Raw genomic sequence first — 22,977 nt, forward strand, 5'->3', positions numbered from 1 at the left:
TTTTGCTTTTGTTGTTGCTGCTATGAAAGGAGGTTCCCCCTTTACATTTTCTAAATGCTTAAAAAATACTTTTGTATAAAAAACTATAGTGAACTAGGTATCTCAGTCAACTCAATGTTTCTATTAAGTGTTTCAATGAGTCTTATGTTTTCTAGGCACATAATCATCAGATTGCCTCTTCCTTGACAATTTTTAGATCTCTTATTCCACGTTTTTGTCTAATTGCATTGTAATATTAAAAAATGGTTATATTGCATTGTTCCTAATATCATTGGGAATGTTCTGGTATTTTAGCATTAAGCATTATACATACACATATATAACATACAGGCACGACACCTTGGACAGTTTAATCTCCCCATAGCTCAGTTTTCTCAATTGTAAAAAAGAAAAAAGGGACAGCATACAGTTGTTTTGAAATTTAAATACATTAATAAGTATAAAACACTTAGAATAGTGCAGGCACATAGTAAACTCTCGTAAGCGTTAGCTGTATGTAATTATAGTTTACGTGTATCTATACCTATCCATACCACACTACATACAACCTTTAAAAAAATCATTTGGGGGCGGGCCGCGGTGGCTCAGCGGGCAAAGTGCTTGCCTGCTATGCCGGAGGACCTCGGTTCGATTCCCGGCCCCAGCCCATGTAACAAAAACGGAGAAACAGAATACAATAAAACAAGAAAATGTTTAAAAGATGTTTCCCTTTCTTCCTTCCTTCCTTCCTTCTATCCTTCCTTCCTTCTCTCTGTCTTTCCTTTAAAAAAAAAAAAAAAAAAAAAAAAAAAATCATTTGGGGTGGAGCAACGGTGGCTCGGTGGCAGGGTTCTTGTTTGCCATGTCAGAGACCCAGGTTTGATTACTGGAGCCTGCCCATGCCAAAAAAAAAACAAGTAAAAAAAAAATCATTTGAAGAAATATGTTTTTCTCCTACATGAGGATCTGGGGGAAAATCAGGAATGCCGGGTGGATTAAGATGATCTATAAAGATGATGACAATTTTTTTCTCTGACTTAATAATATTGTGAATTATATTAGTAGTTTGTGAAATATAGAACCATGGTTACAAGTTTGAGAGGGTTATATATGCTGACATTTCACTACAAATTCTTATATCAATAATCATAAAACCGACCTGTCATTTTCTTTAATTTGTTTTGTCACATTTGGGCACCACGATTTTGCTGACTTAGAAAAGGGACATGGTACTCCATCCAAAATGATTTCTCAATGGCACACCAACTAGTCAGTGCACCACAGGGAGCTAGCCCAGACCAGGCCACCTGTTCCCATATAGGAATCACTATTTCTATAAATCTGATTTACCGGTATTCTGCAACTTATTCCTGAACACTTACTGTAAATTCCAGGCTGGGGTTTACTCCAGCATGGCGTCCAAAGAAAAGAGGGCAAGCAAGAAAGCAAATTTATAGTTAACAGATACAAGAAGCAACACCATACCACATCAAATTACTTAACTCTTTCTGTGTCTCAACTTCCTCAATTCTAAGCTGGGGATATACTGACACCTATGGCACAGGATTGTTATGGAGATTAGAAGAGTTAATATACTTAGAATACTGCTTGTGACATAGAATACTAAGTGTTATCTCAAAAAAAATTACACTAAAATTGAAATTTCAGTAAAAAAAATAAGAAAACCTGATTTTCATTATTTTTATATTCTTATCAGTATAATTCTATAAAATCTCTCCTTATTACTAGGCAGGAAAGAATTCTATTCAGGCAAAGGCTACTATTGTGTCCTACTAGCTATTCTTACCATATATCTATATAACCAAGGAATCAAATAACGCCCTATTCTGGGTTTTTTATCATGATATCTTATCACATGTATTTTTTAAGATCAATAAAATTTAGAACAATAATTCTCAAAAAGGATGGGAATAATACATATTTTGGAAAAGCCAAACTCACCAAGTCATTTTTATAGGAGATATACTTATTCATTTTTGTAAGAAAAATCCTTGAAAATTAAATGCCATGGAACATTTTGGCTAATGAGAATAATCAGAAGATACTGTTAGAAAGTTTGGTAAGGGAAATGAGTGTAAAAATGGTTGGAGACCAGCGATTTCGAAGAAACACATAGAGTTGATGGAGGGCAGGAGTAAAGGGAAGAGGGAGAAAAGGGTAGCATAATTAGAGGAAAGTATGTATGACAAGCACCTGAAGGGAAACAAATATTTTTCTTCTAGAAAATGAGAAAACATTCATTTCGGTTTAAAGATATACATGATGGAGAGGAAAAATTAATTTTTAAAATAAATGGCTATTTGGGGGTGCAAGGGTAGTTCAAGTGGTAGAATTCTCGCCTGCCATGTGGGAGACCCAGGTTCAATTCCCGGTCCATGCACTTCCCAAAAAAGCAAACAAACAAGCAAAACAAACAAGAAAATCTAAATGAACAAAAATACAACAAATGGTGCTGCAATAATAGGGCAGTCACATGGAAAAATAATGAAACGTGACCCCACCATACAGCATACAAAGAAAAAAAAGAAAAGAAATTAAATGGCTATATATGAACTAAGATCACCTATACCCTCCCACTTCCCCCACAATATAATTTCATTAACATTTTACTTTCTGGTCACAGAATTTTCCTAATGTAATAAATTGCTACACTTTTCAGAGTTAGCTTTCTCCCAAGATCTATAAAATTTACTAACTCCTAAAAATTAAGCCATGATATATTTCCCCCCAAAATAATTGTACTTAACAGAGTCATTCCTATGAGTGAGTTTATTTTATTGATAGTAAATAATATCACTTCAATCTAAGTACCTTAGTTCTTAGAGTATTTTATAGATGTTATCTAGTTGACCAAATTTTAATTTAAAATTGGGTACAAATAATACATTTTAAAGGTAATCTTCTGATGAGAGAAAGGAAAATAGCGGTATAGTCTATGATAAGCTAGTCAAATTAAATGAGAGATTAAGATAATATTCAATGAATTCATTTACTCCTTCGAGAAACATCCAGATGCCTACTACGAGAAAAAGGTAATACTAACAAGATGGGACAGATTATAAAAGTGAAAACAATCGCTACCCTCAAGGAATATAAAACTTTACTATGGAAATCAGATAAATTAACACTTACATAAATCAGAACATGCCAAAATTAATGCTGTTAATGTAGATAGATATAGCATAAGGTATAAGAAAGAGATAATTAACTGCTTCTGATTTGGGAAATTCTGAGAGGCAATGTATAAGGCAAGAATAGAAAGATGTGATGATGTGTACTACACACACCATGAGAGAGAGAGAGAGAAGGAGGGAGAGAGAGAGGGAAAAAGGGGGAGAGAGGGGGGAGGGGAAAAGAGAGAGAGAGAGAGAGAGAATGTGTGTGTGTGTGTGTGTGTGTGTAGGGGGAGGGAAGCGAGGGAGTAGGATAAGGCAGGGGAAGAAAGGAATTCTGCTCAGAGAACAGGATCGAAAGTCCAGAGATGTGAGAGATGATAAGATGTATAGAACACTGTGTGATTAATAATAAAGAAGAAGGGGTTTTTAGAAAGTCAGGATGTGGCTTGTTCATGGAAAATCTTCAAGGCCTTATTAGAGAGTTTCAGCTTTGTAATAGGAAATTGTTGAAGCTTTTGAAAAAGGAAATGGCATATTTCTACTTAAATTTTAGAAAAGTAATAGGAACCACTGAAGGTTTATGTAAATGGGATGATATGCTTCCAACTATATTTTAGGATATCTCTAGTTGTATTAGCTCTTGGCAGGCAAGAAACTCAAAGACAAGTTAAAAAGTATTATAATAGTCCAAGCAAAAGATGGCTGATAGCTAGAGTTGTGCAGAAAAATAGAAAGGAAACAAATATGAGTTATTTTCTAAGATGGAGCCACTCAGTCCAGACAGAATTTGATACTAAAGATAAAAAAGGAGTGAGTCACTGACGGCATCAAATGATACAAAACAGTGCAGAACGACTAAGAAGAGGACTCTGGGTGAAGATGAGCAGTGACCAGTGAGGAAGCTGGATCTGTGAAATTAGAAGAGATGGAATGAACAGGTAGCTATTCTTACCCACGTCTTTAGGCCATGGACCCCTTTCTCAGTCTAACGAAGTCTATAAAATTCTTTTCAAAGCAATGTTCTTCAGTGCATAAAATGCACAGAATTGCATTACAAAGGAAGCCAATTAAACTATAATCATCAAAATAGTAAAAAAATAGTTGATGTAGTGATATATATGCTTGCTTATTAACACTTTAAATATGATGTAGAAGCAAATCTAATAACTACCATGATTTTGAAGTAGTTAACAGCAAATGATATTTCACGGTATTTGCTTCAACTGCAACACTGTAAGAAACAGTAGTGATTTATATGGGTGACAGTCATATGTACTCCTAATATATACTGCTTAAATTTATAGTTGTGGGAAATGCTAAATTTCAATTAGAGGATGTAAAATTAAAGATGCAATTTTTTTCCCAATCAAAATAAGAGAATCTACAGTTCTATTCATGAATCCTTTGGGGGTCTGTGGACCCCAGTTTTAATCCCCTTGGATAAGAAGTAAGTGCAGCTGGAGAAATGATGAGAATATATGTATTATTTTAATAAGTTTGGCAGGAAAGCAACAAGATACAGAAAGATATTTGGGAGGCGGGGGTGGGCAGGTATTATAGAATGTGTCAAAAGAAGGATTTTCTTTTCTTCTTGGGGGATAAGAACTTTAAACCAGGAGAAGGGACTCAGTGGAGCAAAAAAAAAAGTGAAAGCTATGTGGATGCACATCTGTGTATGACTGAATGAAAGGAGGACTAAGAATAACTGATAGCACAATAACTTAGAGAACATGAAAAGGAACAGTAGCAAAGTGGGGGAATGCAATAGACTTTAAACTGTAATTCTCTGTTGAAACTAACCAAATTTCCATCCTCAACTCTGCACTCCTCGGGGCAGGACTGACTGGGAACGGAGAGTGAGAGGCAAGGAAAAGGACTTTCGCCAGGGGCTGCCAGTCATCGAGGGCAGGAAATCCATCCATGCTGCTCTTCTGCCTCCTTGTCCAACCCTTCTCATAATCATTCAACTTTCAAGATCCCTAGAGGCTTGATGCCGCTTTTAAAGCGGTCTAAACACTCTCACAGTAGTTGCTTCTGCTTAGACTTCCCCCACCAAAAAAACAAATTTTCAAAAGAAAGATCAGCAAAGGTGTTAAGATACTTAAATTAAAGCAATTACATACTAAGTAAGAAAAAAATCTAAGGGGAAGGCAAAAGATATTATAAGGATAACCTGTTAAACCATATGACTATTTAGATAAAAGACTGATGAAATATTTTAAAATATATTAGGATACTCCTGGACTCCAGATCCCCTTAATTGCCACCTTTTCTCCTCTATGTTTGTGTGTTAATGTGTGTGTGTGTATGCACATGTGTGTGAGTACAGAGTGAAGAGGGTTATTTGGTGGTGGTGTTGAGGAACAGAATTGGCTCACCCCATTTCTCACCCATAGAAAAGATTTTCAACCCATTGGGTTTGGTAAACAAAAAGCTATTTTTGAGGGGGAACAAAGATTGGCAATTAAACAGTCTTCTTCAAAACCATTATTTCTAAAATAAGTAGCCATTTTATTCTGCCTTCTAATTTTATCTTTTAAAGAGATAATAAAAAGTTGCATAAGAGGCTATCACATGATTGAACAATGATACCGCTTTCACAATGTGACTCTGTGAATGTGAAAACCTTGTGTCTGACGCTCCTTTTATCTACCATAACAACAAAAGAGTAGAACATATGGGATAAAAATAAATAATAGGGGGAACAAATGTCAAAATAAATTTAGTTTGAAATGCTAGTGGTAAATGAAAGCGAGGGGTAAGGGGTATGGTATGTATAACTTTTTTTTCTCTATTATCGTTTTATTTCTTTTTCTGTTGTCTTTTTCTTTCTTTTTCTAAATCGATGCAAATGTTCTAAGAAATGATGAATATGAAACTGTGTGATGATATTAAGAATTACTGATTATATATGTAGAATGGAATGATATCTTATTGTTTGTTGTTAATTTTTTTAATTGAAAAAGATTAAAAAAAGAGGCTATCACATTGAGAATTATTAGAACTCTCTACACTATTGGTTTATAAAGGAAAATTATTTTAGGATTTTAATCTTACATAAATCTATGCTGAACTGTCCTTCTTACATTAGGTGTATATCATCAAATGAGCATACTGATTAAAATGCACATAAAAGTTTAGTCATTTGCTATCAAAGTAGGAAATAAACATTTATGATCTACCTGTTATTCTAAGGAATCCTCTGGCCCAACTCAGCACCTGGCAGCACCCTTGCCAAATGAGCATTCTGGCTTCTGACTGTCACTCAGGAGTTCCAAAGTGCTTTCTCCACCTGCCACTGGCTTCACTCAGGTGCTATCACAGCAGGGATAGTCTCGAAGCTAAACTACAACTGCCAAACTGGCACATGTAGGCCCACAGTAAAATCTCTCACCTAACAAACTCTCAAAATTAATTTTGTGAAGATTTTTCTTATAAGCAGATTCCTAATTTTTTTCTCAAAATCACACTTAACAAACACCATCTATCTTCTGAATCTAATCTCTCAGTACAGAAATCTTTTCTAGTTTGTGGAATCGGGTGGAATCAGGAGTCGACTTAGAACATTAGAGATCCTTCATACCCTGTTGTTCTTATTCAAAAGGTAAGAATGCAAGTCCATTAGGACCAATCAGAAGCTCTCTCTTTAATGCGATCAGAAGACCGGAAAGAGCATGGTAAAACAGGAATGTCACGGGAAATAAAAGGACAGTGATTTGAAGCATTTTATTCTTCAGGAAAAAAAAAGTAACTTTAAATTAAAATTTAAAAAAAAAATTTTCAGGAGTCACTACAACTGTCTCCCACTCTGCATTCTCAAGAATGTGCAATGATTTTGCTAATTCTGCTCCTTTTCTTGCCCAGTCTTCTTCATACCACCCATAAACAGAACTAGAAATCTCAACTGTTTTATGAGGAGTTAATTTCCATTTCCAAAGCTGTACAGTCTTGGGGGTGAGGGTGAGGAGTATTCAGAGCATGCTCCCCAAATACTACTACCAGATAAAGGGAATACAGGAGAGTTTGTGGAGAAACCACAGTGCTAGCTGAACTTTCAATCCTCAGGAAACTGTAACACACACATAAACAGGTGCACCCCAGAGCTAGGAGACATGGCAATCTACTAGCAGGAGAACCTCATTTAAGGAACCCAATTAATTTTAAAACAAACAGGGAAATCAGCGCATTTTATAAGTTACAACATCCTATCCTTAACCAAAGATGATAAAAAGTCCTGAAAATTCAAAGCATTTGATTTATTGACTTATTTCTCTTAAACCCCTTCTCCCCCATTCGCTAGGGCTAACTTTGCACTTGTAATAAAGTACAAAAAGCAGTGTTGTAAATTCAGACCATGTGATTCAAATGCTGTCTTTAGCACTTTGTGTCTTAAGCCTAGTTGCTTAAAATGTTCCAAGCCTCAATTTTCTCTTTAGTTAAATGGATTCATACCACTTGTCTTTCAGTGTTGCTATAAGAAAAATGAAAAGCACACAGAGAAGCAAAAATAGAACTGGCAACAGCAGATACTCAATAAATGCTAGCTACCTTCCCTAGAGGGTTCTCCACATATACCTCCACTCCACAACTAGTTAATGGCCTCTGGGTGAATCAAAACTAAAGAACTGCATGACAGGGCAGAACCACTAAAGCTCAGTTCACATATTTATCTCAAACAGTATGCGGAAGTACTTCACTTGACAGCCCAAGATCTCTGGAAAACAGTATTAGTTAATAATCTCACAAAATCATTCAACACTTTAAGTTTAAAAAAAAGTAAAATATATAAACTATGCTACATTGACAGCATAGAATACAATACAGTGACTATAGTTTTATGTAGGTCAGCTTTAATAAATAGAGTGGGAGAGAGTCTGTAATGTCAATTGCTATTTCTTTGATAAACAGAAGCTTTTACTCTTTGTGATCGGATTAAACTCCACAGTACATAGGTACTTAAACATTAAAAAATGACTCATCTCAAGCACTCACATAACTTCACTATGGGCTGTGTGACTTCAAAGCTGAGATGCAGACATTTACGCTAGATCAACATTTTTAAGGCATAAAGGGAAAACTCAAACCTAGAGTAGAAATACACTGACCATGCTAGACAAAGATGAGGTGTTGGCAAGAAATGGATAGTCAAAACACAATAAACAAAAAGACCCCCCAAAAAGCCAACTCTATCTATCTGTAAATTAAAACTCTCTTCCAAATAACTTTGTAGTTAAAGAAAAAAATAAAGTAAAATTATGTGCTATATAGAAGTGGATGACAATGACGTTACAACCTATGGGATGTCGCCAAACTGATACTTAAAGAAAATTTATAGCTTAAATGTATTTAATAGAAAACAAAACATGAAAGAATTAAACATTTAAACTGGGAAGGTTGAAAAAGAATAAAACAAACCAAAATAAAAAGAGATAAAGAAAATTAAAAGCAGAGATAAATGAATTAAGAAGCAAAATGTAGAACTGGTTAGTAAAATGAAGAGCTGGTTATAAATAAATAAATGGATAAGAAACATCCAAAAGTGTAACCAAGAGTTGTGAACTCCGCAAACGTATAACAATACAAATGCAGTGATGAAACACATGGATAAATGTAACATTTCTGCATAAAATCATTATGCCAAATGATTAAGAACATATAATAAAACTGGACTTAAATATAGGTTGCAAGTAGGAATAACCATGGAAGAAATAAAAACTGTTAAAGATTTATATCCTCTATTCCATTCCTGACAAAAGATGCTATAACCACAGATTTTATTGATGTGTTTCAACAAAACATCCAGGAATGTCTATATTAGTTTATTCCAGAGTACCAAAGATGATAAAAAACATATCAACTGGTTTATGAGGTTAGAAAAACTATGTTGACAAAATCCCACAAAAATGGCACTAAAACTAGTAAGAAAATATATACATAATATTTACATAAATATACACAATATTTACATAATATAATATTTACATAAATATTTACATAAATATTTACATAAATATTTACATAAATATAATAAATATTATGTATATAATATTTACATAATATATACATAAATAATTATACATATAATATTTATACAAGTAAATCTTACCTGTAGTATATTCAAGAGATCTAAATCTAAGTAACTCATGTAGTATATTCAGATAACTAATATACATTGACCAGGTAGGCATTATACTATGGTAACAGATTTTCTTATATTGAACAACCCTTGTTAATTCAACTCATTACATTTATTGGTTAAAGGCTCTTACTGTCCAACTGGGTATGGATGATGAAAGAGGGACATGAGGAATCAAGAGCTTCTAGGTTTTTCACTTGAGCAGCTAAGAAGAAGCTAGTAACACTGAACTGGGGAAGACTTGAGGAGGAACAGATTTGGAGGAATAAATGTTTTACTTTAGATACATTTTGTTTCAGATATCAATAGCTATCCATATGGAAATGTCCACAAAGGTACAAGAGGGAAGACAACATACACCTACTTCCTCACTCCCTCAGATACCCAGCTCCACTAATTTTAATATTTCGTCCTATCATTCTATCTATCAATTTATTCTATCCATCTATTTATCTATCCATCAATTCACTGTTTGAATACTGGCATGTACCTTGTATACTTCACGCTCCTTAAACACAACACTGCCATGCCCATTTCCTATGAACAAGGAAGGATATTCACTTATGTAATCTCACCTTAAATACACTTAAAAAGTTCAAGAAATTTAACACTGATATAAAGCTTATTGGTCTATATTCCAATTTTTTCACATATTCCAATAATGTCCCTTTGAGCCTTGTCTCCTCCCTTGCTACATCTCATCAAGGATCATGTATTGAATTTAATTGTCATCGTCTCTTTAGATGGTCTCTCTTTTTCTTTTTAAATTGTAGAAACATATATGCAACATAAACTTTCCCATCTCAACCTTTCCCTGAGATCAACCTTCCCAGAGATCTTGGGCTGTCAAGTGAAATACTTCCACATACTGTTTGAGATAAATATGTGAACTGAGCTTTAGTGGTTCTGCCCTGTCATGCAGTTCTTTAGTTTTGATTCACCCAGAGGCCGTTAACTAGTTGTGGAGTGGAGGTATATATTGTGAATGTGATTAACACCACTGAATGGGGTTAATCACATTCACAATATTGTGGTACCCTCACCACCTTCCATTACTAAAACTTTCCCACTTCCCCGAACAGAAACCTTATACCCATTAAGCATTAACTCTTCATTCTGTTTGTCTCTGCCCCAGCAACTTGTGCTCTAATTTCTCTCTCTATGAGCTTCTATATTCTCTCGTATTTTCTTTATAGTTAGCATGGACTTAAATTTAGCATCCTAATTCTGTAACAATGCCATTTGCTTTTATACCAACATAACTTCAATAATAAACACAAACTGTTCCTATATCCCTCCATCCCCTATCTTTTTTTTTTTTTTTTTTTTTTTTTTTTTTTTTTTTTTAAAGAGAGAGGGAGGAAGGGAAGGAAAGACAGAGAGAAGGAAGGAAGGATGGAAGGAAGGAAGAGAAACATTTTTAAACATTTTCTTGTTTTATTGTATTTTGTTTGTTCGTTTGTTTTTTACATGGGCTGGGGGCCGGGAATCGAACCGAGGTCCTTCGGCATGGCAGGCAAGCACTTTGCCCGCTGAGCCACCGCGGCCCGCCCTCCATCCCCTATCTTAATGGAATTCTTGTCACAAATGACATATTTATATATTATGAGTCTAAAACCACTGATTTTCCATTACATTTTATGTAATTGCTTCTAAGATCTTATAGGAAAAAGTAGAGTTAAAAACCAAAAATACAATAGTACTGGGGTTTACATTTACCCAGATCATTACCCTTCACCAGAGTTTATTCATATGGCTTCGATCTATTGTCTACTGTCCTTTCTTTTCAACCTACAGAACTCTCTTTTGCATCTTTTGTAGGACTGGTCTAGTGGTGACAAACTCCCTCAAGTTTCGTTTAGTTGGGAATATCTTAAACTCTGCCTCAATTTTGAAAGACAGTTTTGTTGGATATAGGATTCATGGTTGGCAATTTTCTTACTTTCAGCACTTTAGATTGTTATCCCACTGCCTTCCTGCTTCCAGGGTTTATGATAAAAAATTGGCACTTAATCTTATTGAGACTCTCTTGTAAGTGCAATGTTGTTCCGTGCAGCTTTCAGAATTCTTTTTATCTTTGGCATTCAACAGTTTGATTAAAATATGCCACAGTGTGGGTCTATTTGGGTTTATTCTCTTTGGAGTTCGCTGATCATCCCAGATGTGTATATTCATGCCTTTCATTAAATTTGGGAAGTTTTCACTCATTATTTCTTTGAATATTCTCTCTACCACTCTCTTTTTCCACTTCTTCTAGGACTCCCACTGTGTGTATTTTGCTGTGCCTGATGATTTCCCATTGGTTCCTCACACTCTGTTCACTTTTCTTCATTCTGCTTCTCAGATTGGATAGTTTCAATTGTATTGGCTTCAAGTTCTCTGATTCTTTCTTCTGCTAGTTCTAATGTGCTAGGGGACCCCCTCTATGTGTTTTTAATTTCTGTAATTGTGTTTTTCAGCTCTGGTTTTTAAAATTTCCAGTTGTCTATTGATATTTTCTTTCTGCTCATCTATTGTTTTCCTGATTTTCTTTAGTTAATTGTCCATGCTTTCCTTAAGCATATTTAGGATCGTTTCTTAAAAGTCTTTGGTATGTCCAGGTCTAGCTGTCCTCACTTAGGTTTGTAATGCATTAATGCATTAAATGCTTTAATGCTTTTAATGCATTAAAGCAATGGCCCTTGGCCTGCACCATTGCTTCCTGTTTCTTTGTATGTTTTATAATATTTTGTTGAAATCTGGGCATTTTGATATTTCAGTGTGTATCAATGGAATTTAGATTCTGAGGCATCTGTCTTAAGTTAAACTTGTATCTAGCTGGTGTTAAGACCGAGCATTCCTTGAACACAGAAGCTAATAAAAAATAAATAAATAAAAAGAAATATCTTTCCCAGTCCCTACAGATTGACTTGTGTGAGCATATCCATCAAAGCTTATTCATACAATGAGTTCAGAGAATAGCTGCAGGCCAAATTTCAGGGGTCTGCATGATCCTCTCTGCACATGCATCTTGTCTTAAGCAGTATATGTAGCCCTAGGAATCTCCTGTTAACTCAGTTTCCTCAAGGTCCTAATCACTGCACTCTATGTCCTACAGCTAGCAATCCCTTTCCTAGGCAGAATGATTTGACCACTCTCTCACTCCATTCTGTAGGAGAGTTCCATGAGCTGTCTTCTATATATAGGGCAAGTTCTGGGTCAGCCAGTCCCTCAGGCCTCTACCAGAAAAATTAGATCAGACACACATGCTCTCAAAATGTGTATAAGAGTTACTCTGCCCTGTCCAGAACCAAGACCAGGGATTCACACTAGAAATATGGGCTGGCTCCAACCAAGCCAGTGAGTTGGGGGAGGGGAAAGGAAGCCAGAGAACTACAAGATCCTACTGTTTTTAAGCAGTCTTTTCCTTGATTCAGCACTCGCCCCATTACAGCAGTCATTTAACTGTTTCCTGGAACATTGAGAAAGATGTCTCTGCCAGTTCTTGCTGATTGTTCAAAGCTTCTGTGAAGGGACCGACCCTGACATGTCTCTACCAATCTGATTCGGCCAGGCTACTTCATTTACTTTTACCCATATTTTATAAATATAGACAATAGTGAAGAGTAGGTTTCAAAGTTGACAAAACTGAGAAATGTTCTATCTAAGGATAGAATAGAATCATTAGGTGGGTTTAAGCAACAAAGTTTTAGCCTTACTGGATTTAAGGTGATTAAGTGAATATTCAATTTAAAAAGAAGAAAACCTATCTCCATCATTAAAAATACTCTGTTGGAGATGTGCCTAAAAGATACCTAGGGCTTTAATAATTTTAGAGAATCTCCCCATTACATGCTCCCCATAACAGTCTATTTTCAAGTTTCTCACATTTAACTTTTTCTACCTCTGGTTTTACTGAGATATAATCACATACCAAACAAACCATCTAAAGTATACAATCACTATTTATATATTACATAGATATTTAACTTTTTAAATATATTTTCTAGAACATGTATATAAAAGTGGGGGACACCTTTATTAGAAACGAATAGCCTCTTGGGCGGGCCACGGTGGTTCAGCAGGCAAGAACGCTTGCCTGGACCCGGGTTCGATTTCCGGTGCCTGCCCATGTAAAAAAAAAAAGAAAGAAACGAATAGCCATCCACATTTTTAAAAGTGGAATACCAAAGAGGAAGACCCATTAAAATAAGAAATAAGCCCTAAATACTGCTATTATTCAACACTATTCTTTGAGTTCAAGCAATGCAATAAGACAAGAAAAAGGTATGGTTGAAATATTGACAAAATTGACACTATATTTGGGTCATTATTATATACCCTGAAAATCAAAAGACTCAACTGAAAAAGTGTTGGAACTAAATCTTATAATTTATCTAACAATACATAAGAGTTCAGTTAGGTAGCCAGATGGTTATATAGAAATGAATAATTTTCCTTTATATTTGTCACTATCAGCATAAAACATAGTATTAATGAGGGGAAATCTCATTTATAATAAATACCAATAGCATGTGCCTCAGTTTACACTGGCAGTTATGCCCACAACCATACTCATACCATGATAATAAGTACTACAATCATCACTTGACAGAGAAACTGACAGGTGGGGGAGTAAGAAATTTGCTCGAGATCACACAACCAGTTAAGTGGTAGAACAGGATCTCAAACTCATTTTCTCTGACATTACAGAATGAGCTTCTTAGCACTATTATGCTCATTTGCCTATCAAATTAGCAGAAAGAGGGTAGTCAAGGAAACACTGATGGGTGCAAGGAAATGTATAACTATGCATTGCTGAAAGGAATTACAAATTGGTGCAACTTTTCTACAGGGCAATTTTACATGATCACATTTAAGAATTTGTTAAAAAAAATCCACCAATGTGCACAAAAATCTAATATACAGACATTTATCATACTGTTGTTTCAACAATAAAAAACTGATTACAATCTAAACATTCAACAATAGGATCTTGATTAAATTACAGTACATTCATATGTTGAATGTCATTCAGCCAATAAAAACCTTTTAAAAGGATATTTAATGGTGTGGGAAAAACTCACATATTAAATGAAAAAAGCAAGAAACAAATTACATATGCATACACATTTTTTAAAAGGATGAGTTTACAGTGATTAAAATACTATAAAAAATGAAGACTGACATCAAAATTTTGTTTCCTCTAAGTGATTTCTAGATGATATTCACTATCATTTTATACTTTATCTGCATGTTACAAATCTGATACAATAAATGTCAAAATATTAAACTCTTAACATTTAATTTTTTTTTTTTTTGTATGGGCAGATACCAGTAATCGAACCCAGGTCTCTGGTACAGCAGGCAAGAATTCTGCCACTGAGCCACTGTTGCACTGCCTAACATTTAATTTTAAAAGGTAAAGTGAACTAGCCAAAATAATACAAATGCAGTTTAGAAAACATTTCCCCCACTGTAACAACTATTTTTCTGGGCATGACATTGCTTTTCTAAAATATACTTTATGTTCATGATTTTTAATGCTTTTTAGGCATTTTTCCATCTTAGCAAAAACAGAAATATACCTAAAATGGATCATTTATTGCATACTTTCAGCCTTTTGAATCTGTGCTAGTAATTTAAAACTAAATCAAAAGTCCAGAAAGTATCTAGTTCTTAAGATCACCAACTCAGTGGGGCCAACTGTAGAAAATGATGACATAAAGATTTTTAAAAAGCGTTAAGTCAGTAATGAGGAGGCAGCCCCAGTTATATGGGAAACACTATCCCTGTATGAATACAACATAATAAAAATAAATTACAAAGTAAAAGCCAAGATTTAAAACAGATTAAGCCACGGAATAAGGATAAAATTAAGCCCACATAATTTTGAATAGGAAATGAGTACAGATGACTAAGAACAAAGAACAAAAACTAATTTTAGCTTCACCCTAAAAGACATGAATAGATTTGAAAGCCCTTTGAGAAAAAAAACCCTAACATATAAACTGACATATAAAAAGCAATAAAAGTAAACTTGATTTTATAGAAATTTTTTATCTGGCAAGCTCAATTACTCAGAACATAATTAAGAGCTGCGAATAAGTAGAGAGAAAAGCAAACAAATGAAATCTGTTCAATAAAATCAATGGATACTGAGCAATCATTTTATAATAATAAATAGCCCTCTACTGAGTGCCTTCTATGTGTCAGGCACTTGTACCTACGTTATCTTGAATCTCTAAAACAATTTTGCAAAGTAGATTGTGCTTGATGGATGAAAAAGCAAAGAGAAATTAAGAGTCTTGCCTATGGCCACAGCCAATAAATGGTAGAGCTGAGACTGAAATCCAGGTCTAGTTGATTTTGGAGGTCCCACCTGTTCTCTCCATATCTGGCAACCTTTCAGGTTTTCAAATTTAAACTATCCTATAGGCCTTTAGTCACTCCCTAAATACTTTCATTGTAGATGACAGCATGTTGTTATAAAGTTTCACAGTTCATAGCATTTATCTGCCACAAATTAGAGGGTGTGCCAACGTCAGCAAGAAAACAGCAGATATAAAGGAGACAAGACAGAAAACTCATACATCATTGATTTCTGATGTCCCCTCCCCAATAAATGAAAAGGGTTTTATCCATCAAAACCCTTCGGGCATTCTCTTTAATCATTACTGCTAATTATTCTTAATGTGCTAGGAATCCACACTAAGAGGAAAGATGTACAAAAAATTTTTACTAGGATATTCAACTGAAGCATTATGACATTAAAAACATTGGGAAAAAACAAATGTCTAATGCAAAAAGCATATGAAGTTTATCACTAGTTAGTTTAGGATAAATCTCAATATCCTTGGACAAATTACTTAACATCTCTCAGCATCAATTCCATCACCTGGAAGACAGGCAAAACAACAGTAGGTTCCTTACGGAGTTGTTGCAAAAGTCAATTAGTAATATAAGTCAAGTTTTTAGTACTGCACCTGGCATAGAATGAGCACCCTATGTTTGCGATTATTATCTTTTGAATACAGTGAAACTAAAGGTCATATTATTCAAAGGTAGTAAAATATAATACACTTATATAAATTCTTCCATTAAAAATAGTTAAAATTAGGGCAGGCCATGGTGGCTCAGTGGCAGAGTTCTTGCCTGCCATGCCGAAGATGCGGGTTCGTTTCCCGTTCCCTGCCCAAAAAAAAAAAAAAAGTTAAAATTAAAGTGCTTTGCTCTTTAAAGGCTTAGTCTGGAAACTTCATATGTATAATTTCCTTTCCCTGCTGAGTGGGATAAATAAGGTCTAATTATATTCTTAAATGGCAACTGTGTATGCACCCTCAAAAAATCGCATTAATAACATTCTAAGTTAATTTAAAAGTGCTTGGATGTCAGTTGTGTTATTTGTTCTGTATTGATTACTGTGGCCATCTCCTATCTCATCTACTGAACTCTGTTCATCCTACCAACTACCAGCAGATTCATCTATCAGCCTTTAACAGTAAAGACGCATTCAGGAAATATCTACTATGTGGCAAACCTGGCAGATGACTCTGGGGGTGAAATTATGTACGTCTCATAGTCCTTGCCTTCAGAGAGCTTAAAGACTACTAACAAGACAAAAAATATGAGGCATGGTACGATGTACTGTTCTCAGTACTTTGTATTACCAATTAATCCTTATAACAAATCTTTAAGGGAGGTAGTATTGTCTCCATTTTCCAGATGAAGAGTAGAGGCACAGAGAGTAGAAAAGAAATGAAGAAACAGTTAACTATCAAATAATGTGCAAGCATTATGGAAGAACATACAGTAAAATTTTGAAAACACATGGGAATAAGCAATCAAATTGCCGGAGGTTGGGTGATTAGGAAATGCTTGTGATATATTCTTAAGACTACAAGAACAAATTCTGCAAAACATTACTATAGGAATAAAAAAGAGTCTGGAGAATTTAGATTAAAATATCAACAGAGTTATTTTATTTCTGGGTAGGGAAATTTCAAGTGGCTTTAATTATCTCTATATTTTGCTTTTTCTTAATCAACTTGTACTATTTTAATAATTTAAAATATAAGTAGGAAAAAATCAGCTTTAAAAATTAGATACTAATGTTCATCTATCAAACTGTCAAGGATGGTAAAATACTTGGATGCTAATACTTAGAGCATTCTAACATTCAATGAAACCAGCACTCCTGATCTTTGCTAATGGGTATACACAAATCAATTCAGTTTTTTGTCCATCAAAACCCTTAAGGCATTCTCTTTGATCATTACTGCTAGGAATCCACCTTAACAGCAAACGTAGAAAATTTTTTTACTAGGATATTCAACTGAAGTATTATGATATCAAAACATTGGGGAAAAACACAAATGTCTAACTGAAACAGGAATGAGTAAATAAAATGACAACGTTAGGAAGAAAATATCTGAAATATTTTTAATGTCATGAGAAAATTCTTAGTACATAGTAAATGGTGGCAGAAAGGCAGGATACAAAGCTTCATATCTTTTATATATCTCTTCAACTACACAAAGATACATCTTTTTAAAACCAACACCCAAAAAAGATGATTCCATTATATTATATTAACCTCACAATAATAGACAAATCTATTAATATGTGTTCGGTTACAGAGACTTAAATATTGTAGCTAAGAGCAAGGGCTCTAGCCTAAGTCTGAACCCTGTCCCTGCCATTATTAACTGAGAGACCTCCAACAAGTTATTAAACCATTTTGTGGGTCAGTTTCCTCATCTGGAAAAGAGGTCTTGAAATACTTCTTTACAGGGGTGTGGGGAGGATTAAATGCATTAATACATGTAAAGTACTTAGAGTAATGCTTGGCATAATAAATGTTGCTTACTGCTATCAATCCTAAACCATAATGGACTGAACCAGATGATATCTAAGTTGAGACCTGAATAATGAGGTGTGAGCCAGTTAAAGGTGAGGGGTGGAATGGGGAGAAATGATCCAGGTAAGTAGGAAGATCTTGGGATTTTCTACTTATTCCCCATTCATAATTTAGGGATTTGATAGTTATCTTAAACGCAGAATGCTTTGAATGTTCAGACACCTGCTCTAGGCATTGCTTTAGGTTAGTTCACTGGGCATAAGAATTACTGTGACTACTATAACATAAAGTCATGTAAACTATTACTCTTTATGGGTGATTACTCTCTATTTTCACTTTAAGAAAGTAAAGTCGATGCATAGAAAAGTTAAATAGTTAAATAGTGAGAAATTCACATTAATGCTGAGTTATTTATCTCTAGATTATAGGATTATAGGTTATTTTTAAAAATCTCTGTGCTTTTCCTTATTTTCTAAATTTTCCACAATAAGCATATTCCATTTCTATAATCAGAAATAAGAGCTGTAAAAATCAATTGAAAAACCATTGAGATTTTCACCAAAATTGCTCTTTTCTGTGGACTACACTGCTGTTAAAACATGTGCCATGCTGGAACGAAACTGTGTACTGATCTCTCTTATTACGGGACCAAGGACCCCACTAAAAACACAGGCCTTGCCTTCCACCTAGCCAGTCCACCTAGGATTTCTGTATTGTCCTGTTACTGGAGTACTCTGTGGAGAAAAGCCTAACATATTTCCCTCATCTTCCATACCCATAATATTAATTGTATTTCTTAACTTTCAAATGATGTGTGTCCACACGTGAACACACATCCTGATGCATTTTTTAAAGCACCAACTAAAAACAGAATCATAGCGAGGCAGAACTGCTGAGTGGTTAAAAGGGCATGGGGTGTAGTGTTAGACTGCCTGGGTTCAAACTCCCTTCTAGGGCTTACTAGCTGTGTGACTTTGGACACTTATTTAAACTCCCTGAGTCTCAGTCTCCTCATCTATAGAATGAGAATAAAAGCAATGAATGCATTGGAGTGGTGGAGAGTAATACAAGATAATGTATACCATGGCACGTAATGGGCCTAGTATGCTGTCTGGTACATCAGTGTTCAATACAGACTAGCTATTATTGTCAGCTATATAAAAACAAAGATAGAGAATTGATAACTCCACCTCAAGGATCTAAAAGTTTTCTTTAAGATATCTGATCCGAAAAACTACTATGTGCTAGGCAGCATTTACTTTTCATATCGTGTCTTGGTTAATTTGCATAACCAGCCTCCAAAGTTGTTTTTTTTAATCATACTGGATAAATAAGAAATCCGAGACACAGATTTTAAAAAACCTGATTTAAAAAAATATGATCAGTTGTTCACCATTTCCCTGAACTGTTAATAGTGAAAGGGCAGCAATGATTATAACACTTTTTTGCTGTTGGTGGTGAATCTTGGCCTGAGCTTTTATATAGTGCAAGTCCATGAGGCATATTAGCACTTAAAACACAGATTTTTTTAGAACAGATTTGGTAGATTTGCGATCAAACTCCAGACTCTCAATTTATTTTAGGTTTAATTTGGAATCCTGATAAATAATTTTTTATTATTCATTAATCATTTTATTAATATTTTTCTTCCCAATAAACACTATACCCCAGACTACCTTTGCCACCTTAATCACTCACTACTATCATCTGCCACTTGAATCTGACACTCCCTGCTTTCCTGCAATGGTTCTTTGACTTAAACAGTACTCTTCCAGAAATCACTCCACCTGCTCAAATCCTATTTGAGGGCCTGGTCTGCAACTTTCCCCATGACCTGAATTTCTCACATCTTCCCTCATGGCACTCAGCACATTCACCTCGTATTATGTTCTATCTGCTTTTAATCTCTCTCTTCTTACAGGTCAGCACCTCAACTGATACTAAATAATCATTTGCTGAAAGAATGCAAGTATACAAGTCTCAAATGAGCAGTAACTACAGATTAGGTTATAATCCTACATTCCTGAATTTAAAGGATAAAAAATTTCCTAGTTAATATTTTATGTTTTTGTTTCCTTACAGACTGCTAAGAATCAAGTCAGAATGGAAATAAATTCTTCTGAATTTACGTGCAAAGACAACGAAGAACACTCAGAAGGTATAAAATTATAATAAGACTTGCATCTGTTATAGCAATTAAAATTAATGTAGAAATCACTGTGATCTGTTAGAATGAAATCAAGATAACCCAGTTGTAGAATGAGAAAAGGGCTTTAAAAATCTAACTTCTATTAACCACTTGCAGTCCAATGAAAACGTAGCTCCAGAAAGTCAGTTATACAAATTAGGATTTCATATTAGTCTAGTAATCTAATTAGTAAAAGGATATGACTAATAAAAACTCCCATTAGGACACAAACATTCCAAGTTTCTGTTTCCTAGTCTTTAATATTTTCCATTATACTAAAGTGGTCGCATTCATTACAGTTTCATTATTAAACCAAGGGTAAAAAAATACTGGTCTCTTTGTTGTTGTTGTTTTGTTTAAAAATTCGTTTTATTTTGGTTACGATGTTTAATTTATTTTGTGATGACCAGATGCTAAAACTTCTTCAGCTACCCCAGAGAGAACTGTAAATTACTTTGAAAGTAAAACCCATTCTTTAACTAAATAAAAATACTCAACAGAACATTTTGAATTATGGAGCAAGAGTCAATCACTAGACCATTCTGATATTTTATGATATCTTCAATTAAACACCTTCAAATAACTTAAAACTCCAAATTGGAAAAAACAAACAGGTGAACAGAGAGGCATTTCTGAAATAGGAATCTTCCTGGGCTTATCACAGGAATATAATTTTACAAATCTTTGGTAAAGCCATCCATATAGTCTAACATCAGAGAACACTATAATTTATAAATTACTATTAAAAGTAATTGCATATGCAAGTAATTAAATAAATGGAAGCCGCTCCCTCTAAGTCCTAAATACATTAAGATAAAAAAATAAAACTCACTGCTCCTAATTTGCTACTCTTGAAAAATTAAAAAAGTAAATGTATTTGAGCCAGATCCCTTGTTTTCTACGTATAAAATGATATGGGGGGGCGGGGAAGCTAAATGAGGAAAAAAGTCCAGAATTGATGAACGTCCCCAAATTTCTAAATATACAGTGCTTAGCCCCAAGTTGTTATCTCTGCATCTAGGCTAAGACGGTTTTTAAAAAAACATGTGAATCAATAACAGCCTGATGGGGTTGTGGATACTCCAACAGTCTTGCAACCAATAGGAAAACTTTCCCTAAATCTGGATTAGTATTTCATCTCTTCATCACAAAACACAGAACACAAACCAAGTTATTAACGGACGCCCACATGGAAAGAAAGCCGTTTAAAGTAATCAGACTTGGAAGCGAAGGTTGTTTTTAAAGACTTTAAGGGGTAATGACTGAGATAGTTTAGGGAAGAAAAGCAGGGTTCATTTCTCCAAGTTGCATTTCTAACACCTCTTCGTAGGGAAGTTAAAAACGTGAACTAGCCCAGTTAAAATGTATGCAGCGTATAAAAGAGAATTCGGCCGGAGACTGAGGGGTGGAGGAGGACTGGCCTGCAGAGTGGTGGCGGTCTGGATGGAGGGACGGATAATAAAAGCTAATGAGTGGGGCTGGATCCGAGATGTCAGATGACGCCTCACCCCACGAGCGCGCCAGGGTCTGAGTCGCAGGAGCAGGGCTGGGGAGTCGGTTTCCATCTGGGGCTCCTGAGTCCTCCTCCATGTCAGGGTGGGCGGGAGTGGACAGCTGCCTTAGGCCGCGGGGCCGGCGAGACCCGCCTCACCTCTCCCGAAACCCCGGCAGGGCCGGAGCTTCCCGCGGGGAGGATGCGCCCGGCGCTCCGCTCAGCCCTACAAGGGCCGCGGCTCCCACCTCGGGAGCTCAGCGACGCGACCTCCGGGAGCCCGACCCGCCTGGGCCTGGAGAGCACCCGGCCCGGCCATTCCGCCCGGCCCCTGAGCCCAGCGCTCGCGAGCGGCCTCCCGGCCCCGCGGCCCTCCCCCAGCCCGCTCCCCCAGGGCCATTCCCGCCGCCGTCGGCGCCCCCCACCCCTTCCCAAGCGACAAACCTGGGGGCCGCGACCCGGCATGGCGACCCCGCGAGGAAGGGCCGAGCCGGCGGCGGGGCCCGCGGCAACAGCGGCCACCTCGGCTCTCCCCGCGCAGAGCCCCAGCCCGCGACCGTCCGCGCGCCCGGGTTCCCGGCCCCTCTCCCCCGCTTGCACAACTTGCACCCCACGCGCGCGCAGCACGGATCTGTGACTCAACCTACCTGCAGCCCCTTCTCAGCAGCCATAGCTACATGCCCTGGAGGCCCGGGTAGTCCGGGGCCGTTCAGCGGCGGTCGCTGCCTCTCGCCTCAGCCCTGGGCCGTCGCGACCACCGCTAAGGCGCGGGGCGAGCGGGAGGCTCCCCCATGCCGCCCGCCGGCCGGGGCCCCGGCTCGGGGGCACCCGGGGCCTCGGCTCGGCCCGCCGCCCGCGCCGCTCCTCTGCCCGCGAGAGCGAGCCCGGCTCTCCCCGCTGCCGCCTCGCTCCTCGCCCGCCCGCAGCCGCCGCCGCCGCACCGCGCCGCTTCCTCCTCCCCTTCCCTCTTTCCCTTCTCCTCCTTCGCCTCCTCTGGAGCCGAGGTTGGCAAACCAGCACCTGCTGCTGGAGATCACCAAGAACTGAAACAGGAAACCCCGAGCTAAGGGGAAAACCCGGGAGGCGTGGATAGTGGTGAGGGGAGCCGTTGAAACCTGTCGGGCTCGACCTGGCCGCGGGTTTGCGCGGGGTCACGGCCTCCTCCCGGCATCCTGACCCCTTCCCGGACCCAACCTGCCAGGCTCC

General features: G+C 36.8%; 1 protein-coding gene across 7 annotated transcripts in view; it reads right to left on the reverse strand.

Moving 5' to 3' along the window:
• Nucleotides 1–22,977, reverse strand: part of ZC3H12C (zinc finger CCCH-type containing 12C) — a 77,915-nt gene that overhangs the window by 52,384 nt on the left and 2,554 nt on the right. For 3 of the 7 annotated variants that reach the window (XR_013156580.1, XM_077113036.1, XM_077113031.1), the window contains exon 1: nucleotides 22,419–22,544. The exons of 3 other annotated variants lie outside the window; for them this stretch is intronic. Coding sequence is in view for 3 of the 4 variants with exons in the window: in XM_077113036.1 (XP_076969151.1) it covers nucleotides 22,419–22,442 (24 nt within the window). In the remaining variant the exon portion in view is untranslated. Of the gene's footprint in view, nucleotides 1–22,215; nucleotides 22,293–22,418; nucleotides 22,545–22,977 lie in introns of those variants that run through there. One more of the 7 variants, XM_077113032.1, reaches the window with a different exon arrangement.

The sequence above is a fragment of the Tamandua tetradactyla genome, chromosome 8 (assembly GCF_023851605.1).
Source record: "Tamandua tetradactyla isolate mTamTet1 chromosome 8, mTamTet1.pri, whole genome shotgun sequence".
Taxonomy (NCBI): domain Eukaryota; kingdom Metazoa; phylum Chordata; class Mammalia; order Pilosa; family Myrmecophagidae; genus Tamandua; species Tamandua tetradactyla.